We start from the raw sequence: 15,963 nt of genomic DNA on the forward strand, positions 1-15,963 counted from the left end.
TAAATATTCTTTAAAGAAAAAAAACTTTACTATTTGAGAATACTTCCTTTACTGCCAATATACAGTCCCATCAGCAAATTCAGTCAGTCCTATCCGCAAAATATACACCAGTTCCCTTCACTTCTTCCATCTCCACTGAATACTACTGCCCTTATGTAAACTACCATAATCTCTCTCCTGCACTACTGTTTATATTCTGACTCCTTCCATTCTTGCTTCCCTCTAATTCCTTTCCACACAAAGTCAAGAGTGATCTTTTTGTTGTTGTTGTTTTCTGGGGGGAGATAATTTGGTTTATTTATGTTTTTTAATGGATGTACTGGGGATTGAATCCAGGACCTTGTGCATGCTAAGCATTCACTCTATCACTGAGCTATAGCCCCCTTACAAGAGTGATCATTTTAAAATGTTAATTACACCAAGTAATTTTCCCTGCTTAAGTCCCTTCAATTGTTTCCTCGTTGTACTTGGAATAAAATCTCAACTCCTTACCAATGTCAATGCCCTAAATGACTGTCCAATTCCCCAAACCCACGTCAAGCTACTCTTTCCTTCCCTCAATTGCCTCCAGCTCCTATACTGCCCTTCTTTCTGTTCTTTGGGCACGTCAAACTTTTTCCGTCTCAAGGTGGTTTATCTTCCTTTGATCTGCCTGGTCTTTGTCAAGCTAGCTTCTTTTCAACATTCAGGTCTCAGATCCTGAATATATTCGTATTCATTAATATTCTCCCCTCATTACTTTCCATCACACTACTGTTTTTCTTCTTCATAGTATACATCACAGTTTGTAAGTATCTTGCTTATTATACATTATCACTACAAGTTAAGTTCCAAGACAAAGAGGTAGAGTTCAAGTTTATCTTTTCTCTACTCTTAGATCCCAGAAGTTTCTTCCATTTAAGAGTACATGGCTGTCCTCTGAGAATTTACATATATAGACCAGCAATAAATTTGACAATAAAATTTCTATCACAAACTGTTTTTTATCCTGATATGTTCTTAAAATTTTTTAGTAATTCTTTATTTTCTCATCACATTTGCACATGCACATACACCTTATTTAAGGAAAAAAATAGTATACTTAATATATACTTTATGACCATAATTTCTATCAATTCCAAAATGGTTCTGTACAAGCTACCAAAAAATATTAGAAAAGGGACTTGAAAGACATTACAAATAAATCTGCTCATATTACTAACAAGAAAATAAGACCTAAATAGGCTGACAACTTCTTAGCGACTGAGTGGGCATGAGAACTCTGACCTCTTCATTTTTGATCTAGTACTATTTCCATGGCAGCACAGGGACTTTCCTAGTTACGTATGCTTGCCTGAAATTTTCCTAAATGGAATTAGGGGAAATCAAGTCTGGTTCCATTAGTGTCACATACTGGAAAAAACTGGCTCAGTAAACGAAAAATCTCATGATGATCTGCTCACCTATGTAAATATCCACAATACAATCATAAGGCTTGCCACAAGACTATTAGTAAGAATAAATTTCAAAACTAATTTATTTTAAGAAAAATTTTCATTAACAATAGTCTAAAATACCTTAATATTTTAGAAACTGATTTTCTCCTTAACATTAGATTTTGATTAAAAAAGTCAATTATCATTGTTCCCCAAAATATTGTGCTAAATTTGGAATGTTTACAATTTAGATTTCCTTCTCACTAAACAAAATTTGCTCAGTTTCCATTAACCAGAATACATATATATAACCAGAATATATATATAACCAGAATGTTGCACCTAATCTTGACAATCACAAGGCTAAATTTTCCTGAATAAAGTCTACATTAATCCTGAAGTACCTTATAAAATTATTGTTTAATACAAGTATTAAAAACTCAGAATTGATAAATGCAAAGTTATCTCAGAAATAAATACCTAGCCCTATAGAGAGAAAGACGCCAACTTATAATACAAACAAGCCTTGATCACTGAAAGACTTACACAGCTCTGGATTACCCTTGTTTTTTTGTTGCTGCTGCATTATACTATCACTGTCTGTCATTTGATGTTTTCTTTGCGATAGTACTAGAAGGTACAAAGCTATTCTCCCCATTTTTGATAAACTTTAAATAAAATTATTGATATTCATCTGAAATATCTCTCTCATTCAGTCCTCATTTTCTTCTCTAAGAGTTGTAACTAATGGATGACAATAAACTAGTAAATGGGGGGAAAAAAAGATATAACCAAAAGATACAACCTTCATGAGCTAACTACCATGCTTGGGGCTTATAAAAAAGATTCCTAGGTTTCCTTGACTATAGAATGCTAATTTTTATAGTTTGTATAATTAAAAATAAAATCCATAGAAGATTCAAACTATATTTCCATTTTGTTCTATTTCTTAATCATTTTCAAGAATGTATAATTATCTCCTTAAAAATCCTGCTCTGCATAGAATACTGGTTAACTAAAGTATGGTGCATACCCGCAATGGAGTATTACACGGCCACAAAAAGGAGAACGTTATCTATGAACTGACTGGAGTGATTTCTAGGGGATGGTATAAAGTGAAAAAAAAGCCAAGTAGGAAAGGGCATATATAGCAGTTTATGCGTGTGTAAACAACAAGGAAAATCTGAAAACACATGTACCTGATTACTACAAAAAGAAACAATGGGAGAAGAAAACTAAGAAAGAATAAAATTATTTACCTACCAAGGGGGAGAGGATGGAGTGGAAGCAAACAGTAACATTTCCAAGTATAGGTTTTTATATACTTACGACTTTTTAAAATTGAAATATAATTGATCTACAACACTATGTTAGTTTCAGGTGCACAACACTGTATTTCTGTATTTCTATACATTATAAAATGATCATCACAATAAGACTAGTTACCATCTGTCACCATACAAAGGCATTACAGTATTATTGACTATATTCCCCATGCTGTGCATTTCATCCCCATGACTCATTTATTTTGTGACTAAAGTCTTTATGTCTTAATTTCCCTCAAGTATCAGCCCCTCTCCATTCCCTCTGGCAACCATGTTTGTCCTCTGTATCTATGAGTCTGTTACTGTTCTGCTGTGTTTGTTCACTTGTTTTGTTTTTGAGATTCCACATCTAAGTGAGCTCATATGGTATTTGTCTTTCTCTGACTTCTGTCACTTAGTATAATATCTTCTAGGTCCACAGATATTATCACAAATCACAAGATTTCATTCTTTTTTATGACTGAGTAATATTCCAGTGTGTGTGTGTGTGTGTGTGTGTGTGTGTGTGTACACATACATATACATCTTCTTTATCCATTCATCTACCAATGGACACTAGCTATAACTTTTGAAACATGTTAACATTATACAAATTTAAAAATTAAATTAAATCATTCAGAATGTGGGGGTGAAACAAAAGAACTGACTGCATTTTAAACAAATATTATATCTACACTGAAAGAAAGAAGGCAGGGAGGAACTAAGTAATTTATGAACACAGATTTTGAGTATACATTTTCAGTTTTAGATAGAGAGAAGGAAAAACCTAGTCCTTCTCCCGTGTTTCTCGTTTACTCTTACATTATTACCACATTCACAATACTTTTGAAAACAGACATGTGGGGGTTTTAACCACACAAAGCAATTCTGTGACATCAACTGGGTGTCCCACAATTTAACTCAATTCTGACACTATCAACCTGGAGACAGCATCAGATCCCACAAGTTAAGGGCTCAGTCTTAACTGAGACTGCCCTCTACATTACATGCTAATCACAAGTAGTAGGTCCCCAGATTAGCCACACTTCTGTCTGACTTGGCTACAAATGAGAGGTTCCAATGACCTCCCCCCCACCTTGGATATATTTTCCAAAACAGCTCAGAGAACTCAGGGAAACACTTATGTTTACTGGCTCATTAAAAGATATGATAAAGTATACAGATGAACAGGTTCATAAAAGTCTGGGAGCATCCCAAGTACAGGAGCGTCTATCTCCATGGAGTTGGGTTGTGCACCCTTCCTGTTACCTGGATGTGTTCACCAAAATGGAAGCTCCCCAAACTCTATACTGTTGGGATTTTATAGAGACTTCCTTGTGGAGGTATGATCAACTGTTAACTCCATTTCTAGCTCTTGTCCTCTCTAAATAATGAGGGGTAGGGATGAAAATTCCAAGACTCTAATCATGGCTGCACCTTTCTGATGACCACCTGCTATCGAAGTGCCCATCCAGAGTTGCCTCATCAAAACAAAAGATGCTCCTTGTGCTCTTATGACTTAGGAATTTACAAGGGTTTCAAGAGTCTTGTGTCAGGACCCACATTCAAAGACCAAATATTAGAATATGAGATGCTCCTATGTTCTTATCACTTAGGAATTTACAAGGGTTTCAGGAACTATGTGCCAGAAATGGGGGACAGAGACCAATACATATATTTTCTATTATTTCACAGGCAGGGTGAAGAGAAGAAGTACAAACAAATCCTAAACTCTTCAGTAGGTTTTTTAAAAAATTGTAGTGGTATGGACAATGTAATTGTGAAACCACTTTAGACACATTATAGGATTGAGCAAATGAGCCAAAGTTCTTACTGTGTAAGAAAGAACAAAGATATGAAATGTGGAAGACACAGCAGAGTCAGGTAAGGTTGGAATGAAATCAGAAATATTGGTATATAAAATCATGCTTTCTAAAATATACATATTTTCATATGCACATGCAAACATATGTTTGTATATGTGTATGTATGTGCATGCTATATGCACATATGTGTGTATTTGCTAGTTCTGTCCACTGAAAGGGCCAAGAAACAAACACATTCCAGTAGCAATGAGATCACCTAGTATCTTGATCTTGGTTTCTACATTGTCTACTAAAAGAAACCAGGGCTCCTCAAAGAAATGGTTAATTACAGGGTCAGGTAGGGCAGCTACAATGAGAGCCTAAAGCACCTTGTTATGCCAAACAGAAAGGAGGTGCTCTAAAAAAAAAAAAAAGAAAAGAGCAAAGAGAAAAAAATACCAGGAAGAAATCATCATCAGTGGATGCTCAATCCAGAGGGAAATCTTGGTGAGGATCAGGATAATTGCATGGTCTTAAATGTCTTTCACACACTGCTTATTAGTTGTGAAGAGAAAAAACAAAACAGTTACACAGTGGAGAAATGGATAGAACCATAATGGGTCATCAAAATTGACACTGCTAATGATAAATATCATGTGCCTCCAAATGTGATAACCTAGAGAAGGACACAACATCATCTATGCAGAATTTTGGCCAAGAATGCATAACCCTGACCTAATCTAGAGAAAACATCAGATAAATGCAAAATGAGAACAAGTTTGTTTTTTTAAGGAGGAGAAGGGAACTATATTCTTCAAAAATCAATGTCAAAATGAATAAAGAGAAAGGAAAAGAAAAATGACACTGACACATGATAATTAAACGCAATACCTGCCCATGGACTGAACTCTGTACTGGAAGGGGTAAAAATGCTACAGAGAACATTGTTGTATCAACTAGTAAAACTGGAACATGGACAATACATTAAATAAAAGTGGTATGTAAATTTATGAAGTTGATAACTGTACTGTGATTATGTAAGATAATATTCCTACTACCATGAAATACAAACCAAAGTGTTTAAGGGTAAAAAGTTATGACACATGTAACTTACCCTCAAATGGTTCATGAAAACAAAAATGTAGGCACACACATACATATAAGAGTGTGCACAAATGATACAGAAAATTGGGGTAAATTATTAACAATAGCTAAATCTAGGTAAAGAGAATACAAGTTTTCTTATAATATTTTCATTTTACTTTTTCTAGGTATGAAATTATTTCCAAATATTTTCCATTTAGTAATGAAGACATCTCAAACCTAAATAATTATTTCAAAAGGTTAAAACAAAAAATGTTGCCACTCATTTGTGCTTTCCTCCTTCACTTACTGTAGTCACCTGAGCCTATTTTTTCTCTTTGGCAGGGCCAAAGGCTAAGTGATTTTCACTAGTATTCCATTTAATCCTCACAGCAAATCATGTGAGATATTTACTATAATCACCCCATTTTACTGATAAGAAAACTCAAGTTTAGAGGACTGAGTAATCTGGTTCAAATCTCAGAGATAGTGTGAAGCACAACTGAGAGTGACCACCAAGTTATAATAATGAGAAACAACATGCTCTTACTCCTTCTGCTATGCTGCCATACAATGCCTTATAAATAGACACTGATATAAATGTAATAATGGTCCCCTAATTTCTTCCCTTATTAAAAATAACTTCTTTGGATGTGAAGCAACTAGAATTCCCGTAATTGCTAATAGGAATGTAAAATAAAATGGTATCACTGCTTTGGAAAGCTAAACACATGCACACTCAACAAACCAGCAATTCTACCTGTAAGAAATGTGTCCATATATACACTAAGAGACATGTACAAGAACATTCATAGCTATTCATAAAAGCTCCAAAGTAGAACCAACTCAAACATAAAATGGAATGTATGAATAAATCATAGTATAATCATACAATGGAATACTATAAAGCAATGGTTCTCAAACTTCCTGGTCTCAGGAATCCTTGGCACTCTTAAGAAAATATTGAAGATAACCACCCTAGCTCCCCCTCCCCAAGAGCTTTAATTTGTGTGGGTTATCACTATCAATATTTACTCTTTCAGAAATTAAAACTGAGAAAATATAATATACCAATTTATTCAGTAATCAAAACTTCCCAACAAATAAAAGCCCAGGGCCAGATGACTTTACCAATGACTTCTACCAAACATTTAAAGAATAATTAACACTAATCCTTCTCAAACTCTCCACAAAACACTTAAGAGGGAATATTCTAAACTCATTTTACAAGACCAGTAATTACCCTGATACCAAAGCTACGCAAGGACACTCCAAGAACAGAAAATTACAAAAGCCAAATTCCTTGATGAATATAGATGCAGAAATCCTCAAAAAAATTAGCAAAATGATTTCAATGGCACATTAAAAAGATCACACACCATAAATAAGTGGGATTTATCCCTGGGATGCAAGGATGGCTCCATTAAGGCAAGCCCACAGCTAATATACTGAATGGTAAAAAGCTGAAAGCTTTCTTCAATGATCAGGAACAAGACAAGAATGCCCACGCTCTCAACAATTCTATTCAACATAGTATTGGAAGTTCTAGCCAGAGTAATAAGGCAAGAAATAAAAGACACTCATATCAAAAAGGAAGATGTAAAATGGTCTTTGTTTGCAGATGGCAAGATATCACATATAGAAACTCTAAAGACTCCACCAAAAAAACTGTTAAGAACTAATAAATGAAATCAGTAAAGTTGCAGAAAACAAAATCAACATACAAAAATCAACTGCATTTCTAAACACTAACAACTATTTGAAAAAACAAATTAAGAAAACAATCCTACTTACAACAGCATCAAGAAGAATAAAATACCTAATAAATTTAACAAAGGTGAAAGATCATGTAAATTGAAAATTGTAAGACAATGATTACATAAACTGAAGATGACACAAATAAATGAAATGACAGCTTGTGTTCTTGGACTGGAAGAATTAATATTGTTAAAATGTCCATACTACCCCAAACCATCTATAGATTCCACATAATCTCTATCAAAATTCCAGTGGCATTTTTCACAGAAGTAAAAAAAATTCTAAAATTCACATGAAACTACAAAAGACCCTACCCCCAAAACCCAAAGCAATCTTGAGTAAGAAGAACTAAGCTGAAGCCATCAAATTTCCTGACTTCAAACTACATTACAAAGCTGTAATAATCAAAACAGTAAGGTACTGGCATAAAAACAGACACATAGACCAAAGCAACAGAATCATAAGTCCAGACATAACCCACACATACGTGATCAACCAATCTTCAACAAGGGCACCAAGAATATATACTGGGGAAAAGACAGTTTCTTCAATAAATTGATGTTGGGAAAACTGAACATCCACATAGAAAAGAATGAAAACTGGACCTCTGTCCTTCCTCATACACAAAAGTCAACTAAAACTGATTTAAATACTCAAACATAAGACCTGAAACCACAAAACTCATATAGGAAAACAAAGGGAAAAAGCTCCTTTACATTGGTCTTAGTAATGATTTTTGGACACCACAAGCACAAGCAACAAAAGCAATAATAAACAAGACTATATTAAACTCAAAATCCTGCACTGCAAAAGAAACTACCAACAAAATGAAAAGGCAACCAATGAAATGGGAGAAATTATTTACAAACCTATCTGATAAAAAGTTAATATCCAAAATATAAGGAACTCATTTAATTCAAGAGAAAAAACCGAACAATCCAATTAAAAATGTGCAGAGGTCTCAAACAGACATTTTTCCAAAGATAATGTACAAATGGCCAGTAAGTACATGAAAAAATGTTCAACATCACTAATCATCAGGGAAATACAAATCAAAATACAATGAGAAAATCACTTCACACCTGTTAGGATGCTATCATCAAAAAGGCAAAAGATAAAATGTTGGTGGAAATGTGGAGAAAAGGGAATCCTTGTGCACTCTTGGTGGGAATGTAAACTAGCATAGCCACTGTGATAAATAGTATGGAGATTTCTCAAAAAAGTAAAAATAGAACTATCATATGATTCACCAATCCAACTTCTAGGATTATATCCAAAGATGATGAAATCATTGTAAGAGATATCTGCACTCCTATATTCATTTCAGCATTGTTCATAATAGCCAAGATATAGAAACAACCTAAGTATGCAACAATGAATGAATGGATAAAGAAAATGTATTTTATACACACACACAAAAGATTATTCAATCATAAAAAACAAGAGCATTCTGCTACTTGTGACAAACTTGAGGGCATTATGCTAAATCAGACAGAGAAAGACAAACACTGTACGTATGTATTTCACTTATACATGGAATCTAAAGACATCCTACTGACAGAAACAGAGAATAGAATAGTGGTTGCCAGAGGCTAAGAGGGAGAGAAATGGGAGTTGAGGATCAAAGGATACAAGCTTTCAGTTACGAGTTAAGTTACAGTACATGCCTAATGTACAGCATGGTAACAACAGTTAACAATATTGTGTTGTATAGCTTAAAGTTGCTATTAGAATAAAGTTTTAATGTTTTTATCATAAAAACAACAAAATAGTAATTATGTGAGGTAAATGATGTGTTAACTAACTTTATTGTGGTAAAATTTTCACTATATATGTATATCAAATCATCACATTATACACCCCAATCTACACAATGTTAATGTCAGTTGTATTTCAATGAAAAAACAAGAGAGATGAATCTGTACACATAATCCAAACTGGGTATCATGCAAAAATCGCTTGAAACAGACATATCTTCTAATGAATATCTCTAATAGATTCTTAAAATTAATCTAATCTCTAGAGTTTATACAACATGATGAGCTAATAAGCATGGAAGTACACCAAACCAAAACAAACGGTACCAAACAAAACAGGGAAAAGTGGATTTAATTTAAAACAGGCTCTGCACCCAAAGTTCACAGCAGCACTATTTACAATAGCCAAGACATGGAAACAACCCAAATGCCCATCAACAGACAAATTGGTTTAAGAAGATGTATATATATATATATATATATACACACAATAGAATATTACTTAGCCATGAAATGGAATGAAATATTGCCAATTGTAGCAACATGGATGGATCTAGACATTATCATACTAAGTGAAGTCAGACAAAGATAAATATTTTATGGTATCACTTATATGTGAATCTAAAAAATAATACACATGAATCTATATACGAAACAGAAACAGATTCAGACATAGAAAACAAATTTATGGTTACCAAATGGAAAAGGGAGAGGGTCAAGAGATAAATCAGGAGTATGAGATTAACAGATACAAACTACTATACATAAAATAGATAAGCAATAAGAATTTACTGTATAACACAGGGAATAATATTCAATGTCTTATAATAACCTATAATGGAAAATAATGTGAAAAAATATATATATAAAACCTAATCACTTTGCTGTACACCTGAAACTAACACAATATTGTAAATCAAGTATACTTCAATCTCAAAAGTTCAATTACTGTAATTCACATATTAACAAAATGAAGAAGAAAAAAATAAATGGGCTGTGCATGATTTCAAAATGGTCCACCTGCTACTAAATTCTTAAAGAAATGTAATCCATCTACTTGATATTAAATAAAAACCTAGGATGTAATATTACATAATCTAAACCAAAATCTAAAACTAGATTTATACATTCTTCTAAAATAAACTGTTCTCAAAAATTCATTTCAAGGTGCCCTATTATTATCAAAACAGTAGGAAGAGAACTGGTTTATTAAATAAATGGCCATACCACCTGAGCTTCAAAATTAATATACATATATTACAATTGTTACACTAGCTGTTTCTGTCAAAAGATCTGTAGCGAGAATAAACTATTAATTAGCAATGAAAATTAAACTGACAAATGAAAATCCTTTTATTAGGCACATGTAATGTTAGGCTGAATAATTCTGAGAATATACAAGGTACATAGAAAGAACTGAGTTCATATTGTGCTACCAAGCCTATAACTGCAAAATGATTTTTAACTTTAAATTTTGGCAGAAAACCTTCTCAAATATTCTAAATTTCAAAAGTTACCCAGGTTGTAAAAGTCAGCATTCTATTTTGGAAATCCTGCGATTTCTGTTAAAAACTTAAGATTTCCTGTTTTCACTGTTTTGTTTTAACCAACCATATCAGGTATATATATCCCAAAGAATTTCTTCCTGGTATACTTCCTGGTGAAATGCTTTGGTTGGCATGTTATAATTAACAGTATTCTCTTTTTTTAAAATGCAGCGTTAACTATTAGTATTATTTCAATAATCTTAAAGGTGCCTTAATACTATTTAAAACATAATATTTTAAAAATAGGCCAAATATTTAAAAAGAAGTCCAATTTGTACTCATAATGGCATATGAGCACCACAAAAATCATTCTCTTTCTCCAGATGCAAACAGTATTAAGCTTTCCCTTTCTGTATTCTCTCCACCTACAAACATTCACGTGCTTCTCCAAACAAAACAAAACAAAACAAATAGTTAAACAAAAAGTTAAAGGATGCTGACTATTACAGAAAGCTGAGGAAGGAGAATGCTAATTCAGACTCTATTTCTCTACCAACACTCAGATAGCTGCAGTCAGTGTTTTTGACTTCTAACCTGGGACCCCTTGGCTGGGAACACTGAGTTTTCTAATACAATAGGGAGTCCGGAGTTAGTACATATTTGCTATATCTTGTATAGCATAGGTATTTAAATTCCAAACTAGAGACAAGAAGTTCTAAATATTAACACAATCTGTCTCTTGGAAATTATCTCCCTTTCCATTTCATTCAAAACATAATTTCAGCACTAAGTATGGACAATCTATTTTATATTAAAGCACATGTCATGCACAGACATATTAGAAAAATCTAGATTCTAATTAACTATGCCTGTTTTTAACTTATTATTTGTCTTTTACAAATAAAGTATTTTTTAATCTAGAAACAAAAGTTGTCAACAGATCAGGACCAGGTTAGTCATATACTTTCATTGAAAAAAACAGTAAGAAACTAACAAGGAAAAAAGGAGTAAAGGAAGAATTCACGTACGTAAAGAAAAAAATTAAGAATTTTCGCTTAGTGTAAATAAAATCTCTCCTGGTTGCTTATCTGATATTTATGGTAAAATGCGTAACAACTGACTTTGAAAAAAAAAATTTTTAACTAACTGAAGTATTTTATTTGGACTCAAATCTGAATTATTAAAGATATTTTTTAAAACAGCAATTTTTAAATATACTGCAATAAGGCTTTATCCACCCATTATTCATTAATTCAACCAGTATTTATCAAGCACTTTTTATATGCTAGGCATTAGAATAAATTTAACCTTTATAATAATTGATATTTTTAAGGGTTTTACAGGTACTAAGCAATGAATGTAACCATTTTTCATGTAACAATCCTATGAATTTCTTCGTTAGCCCATTTAACAGATGAGAAAAAAAGGAATTCAAAAAAATGTAAAACAACCAGTCCATGGGAATACAACTAAAAGGAACTAGGCTGGAAAACAAATTCAGGTAATTATAATTAGGTGACATCAGTCCCTTTAGACTGTTCTAGCCACTCACAATGAAACTGTGGCAGACACACACTAGGCAAGACAAAGTTAATGATACAGTGAAAGGGCAAATAAAGTACTATGAAAGTATAAGAGACATGGTCACTGCCTACTAGAAGCTTTCTTAAGAGAAAAGTTAAAGTAGTTTGATGCCAGTTTAAGTACTACAAAATGTTTCCAATACTTAGCTATACTAACTATATCAGTAATTGCATATTTTAAAATCTAGAACCCATGAGAAATAGCTTTCAATTTCATTTCAATTTAAAACCTGTCAGACTGTATTCAGGAAATAGGATCTTCTCTCTTGTAATCTTTCAAAACAAGAATAAATAAGTTATCTGCAAACACGCAATGGGAGGAACTATAAACACAAGTCTGTCTTTAAAGAAGGCATAATGTACCAGGAAAAACAAAATGATTCCTCAAGTGGGCCTGCAAGAGGAAGATTTCATGTTCCTACCTCAAGTAAAACTGGAATTTAGAGTTTTTTTAGTCTGCACAAACCATCTACCATTAATGTTTGCTCTCTTCCTATGAAATAAAAAGAAGCAAAAAAAAAAAGAGGTTAAAAGAAAACTCAAGGAGTAAATAATAGATTCTTTTTAGAAAAAAGGATGATTTCAAGAGAGAAAAATTAAAGATGTCCAGGAGACTGAGGGCCAGAAACTTAGTTTATAATGGAAATGTCAGTGTAATGCTCAAGAGTCAGGGATGGATTAGCTGCAAAGGAAAAAGGTGATTGTTAATAAACTACCACCAAAATTATAGAGAGCTGGGATCTCTTTATACTAAACAATAACAATAACAATTTCTTTTTATTTTTACCGTATTAACTGGACTGCTTCCAGAGATCTGGGAGAAGTCTGTAGTAGGCTTGGTGAGAGATGATTAAAGCCTGGTCTATGGAAATACACTTGAAAATTCAGTAGAAATGAACAACAAGCTACATGGTGGTGTAGGATGATCATATCTTTGGCACATTAACTCACCTCTCCTTTAAAATAACAGAAGCATTCATCAAGATTTTACATACACATAGAAGGATAATCTAGGTGTATAAATAGGCCAACATATCAAAGTTCACCCCACTGCTTAAAGAGATTCCGAAAGCCTTCTTAGAAAAAGCTGTTAGAAATTACACTGGGGGAAGCACTCACTTAACTTTAGATGTCAGAGAATGTAATGTTACCATCCTACAATATCCCACTAGAAAAATCTCCTTAGAATGCTCTTTACCACCTACCTCTAAATAGCAACAGCAGTGAGCAATGTTCAACTGCAGGGAGACTACAGTTGCTCACTGAGACCTTCAGAATTCACTCTTCTGAGTACTGAGGCTAGGTTAACATTAGAATTAGAATCTCTAAAACTGCTGTCAAGTGCAAGCTAAGGTGTACGTAAGACACTGTATACGGAAGGTACAAACTATTTGATAATAAAGTACTTGGTTGGCACAGATCTAAAAGTACAATTCAGGCATTAAATACCTACATCAGGTAAAATAATGACTACTAGTTTTTCTATTACTTATTCCGACTGACAAAGGCGACAAAATAGTCAAAAGCAGATGAGAAGAAAACCTGGTAAGCTCTTTGTTTCACTTATTTACGCACAATTAAGTTTTACTTTTAATCTCAACTAAGAGATAGCTATCAAGGTGTAGCAAAAACCATGAGCACTGTAAATATATTTAGATAAAGGGTACTCACTTATGGCTTGAAATTTTTATGAAAACTATAGTTAAAGCAGAGAATGTCACTATACTGGTAAGTAGCCTGTAGTCTAGGGCCCTCTTCTTTCCAGTATCTTGGGAAAACCAATGAAATTCAAGTCTCTTTAGTAAACCTTAACCTGGAATCACCACTACATAGCAAAGAGCAGTTTCACTGAAAAACAGTGGTGCAACTTTTAGTAATTAATCTGAACAATCTAAGATAAATAAGTTTCCCAGAACTACTATACTGTTACATATGGAATTCAAAGAATGGCAGGAGTCAACTCTTTACAAACTTTTTTTCTTTCCGAAGTTACCAGTCAGTGAATTTGGAAGAAAAATAAATGAAAAGCACTGTTTTCACTATATTTTTACTCAGCGCTGCTGGTTGATACAGCAAACAATTAGTAACTGTTTTAAGACACCAACTCTTTTTAACTACAGAGATACTTGGCTTTAACTTTGAATAAGAAATGAAACCAATCCCAACTATTCCCAAATGTGACAACTAGAGCCTATGGAATGGGGCAATAAAAAAGCCCCACGTACATTACACAATTCTTGGATAAACGACTTTGGTAAACCATCCCAGCCCAAGGACGTCAGATCTAAAACTTAAAAATCCTACAAAACATTCTAACTTCCGAATTCAGGCTCTGTACATTAAGGACACCAATGACCGAAGCGTTACTGCCTCCATGGTTCTCAAACGCCAGGTCCCCGGGCCCTTAAGGGCAGGGACATCCATGGGGGGGGGGGCGTGGGGCCCCCCGTGAGGGCAACGAGGCTTTCTTGCCCTCTGTCCGTCATTCTGGGCCGAGCTCGGCTGACTCAGAGGCGCGGACTCGCCACCGGCGACACGGAAGCCTCCCTCACTCACCGTGAAGCGCTGGTCGCCGACGCTGCCCACGGAGAAGCAGTGGTCGCCGGGGTTCACAGCCCCGGTCAGCACCTGGTGCAGGTTCATGTCGACGCCTTAGTCCAGCAACGGACGCCGCGTCCGGCTCATGCCCTGCGTCAAGTCGCTTCCCTCCCTCTCTCTCTCTCAGGGGCGGCGGCCACTCTTGGGAGGCGCCAGGCGCCAGAAGCCGGAGCCGCTCCACTGCGGCCCGCAGCTCATCCCGAGGCCCCACGGGCGAGGCCCGAAGGGGGCGGGCCGGCGAGCGGGCGGAGCGCCGCGCTCGTCCGAGCACCTGTCACAGCCCCCGTGAGCCCAGGTGAAGCTCGGGGTCGACCCAGCGGCCGCGACCCCGGCCCGACTCACCGGCCAGGAAGGCCGCGAGGTCCACAACACTTCCTCCGGGCTCCGGGCGGCGGGCTCCGATCGAGCCCAAGCGGCATAAGCGACACACGCTCGCCCTCCCCACCTGACCTGGCCCTTCCCGGCTCCGGTGCCTGCCACCCCGACTGGCCTTGGCGGCTCACTACGCGTCGCTAGGTCCCTTCTGCCCAAATATCGCGAGATCTCTCGCAGCGATGAGGACTACTGCGGTAAAAGATTCTTTTACCACAGTACAGAGACCGGCAAGTGAGAAACGCCTCTTCGGGGAGATGTTGGCCAATCCCGAGCCCCAGTCCACTTAGGGCTCCGCCCACCACTGAGGACAGACCAATCTCTTTGAGGCCTGTGAGCGACGCTGTGCGTTTGAATGTTGAACGTAGGGAGTCTGGTAAAACAAAAAGAGCCTTGAGTGAGGCCAGGTTTGTCAAATTATGCTTTAGCTTTGGCCAGAAAGCTTAAAAGGGAGAAGTGAGTTAAAAATGCCGTTGCAGGGTGTCCTCGGTCCTGATGGAGACTACAAGTCCCAACAAGCACCGCTCCCCTCGGCCGCCCGTGAGTACTCCGAGTGAGTGTGGACTTTGAAGCCTCTCTGCCCTCGCGCTGTGTTTACTCTGGCAGCACGCGCGTTTTCAGTCCGCTAAAACAGAAAATTTTGAAAGGCTTAAACACTTGACAAGTACTAAAATGAAATGTTTTCACCTAAGTTTACCATAACGTTCGTTTTGAAGTAGTGCTGGTTGTAATAATACACCAGCCGTGCGTTGAGCTGCTGTTTTTAAATGCTCAGTGTCACAGTTTCCCCTGTGAGATTCA

General features: G+C 35.8%; 1 protein-coding gene across 7 annotated transcripts in view; it reads right to left on the reverse strand.

The window, feature by feature from the left end:
* The window catches only part of DMXL1 (Dmx like 1), a 113,889-nt gene extending 98,581 nt beyond the window's left edge, over nucleotides 1-15,308 (reverse strand). For all 7 annotated transcript variants that reach the window (XM_072957838.1, XM_072957835.1, XM_072957829.1 and 4 more), the window contains exon 1: nucleotides 14,749-15,308. In XM_072957838.1, coding sequence (XP_072813939.1) covers nucleotides 14,749-14,835 — 87 coding nt within the window. In that variant the 5' untranslated portion in view covers nucleotides 14,836-15,308. The remainder of the gene's footprint in view (nucleotides 1-14,748) is intronic.
* Between the last annotated feature and the right edge of the window lie 655 nt (nucleotides 15,309-15,963).

Source organism: Vicugna pacos, chromosome 3 (genome assembly GCF_048564905.1).
Source record: "Vicugna pacos chromosome 3, VicPac4, whole genome shotgun sequence".
In the NCBI taxonomy this organism is placed as follows: domain Eukaryota; kingdom Metazoa; phylum Chordata; class Mammalia; order Artiodactyla; family Camelidae; genus Vicugna; species Vicugna pacos.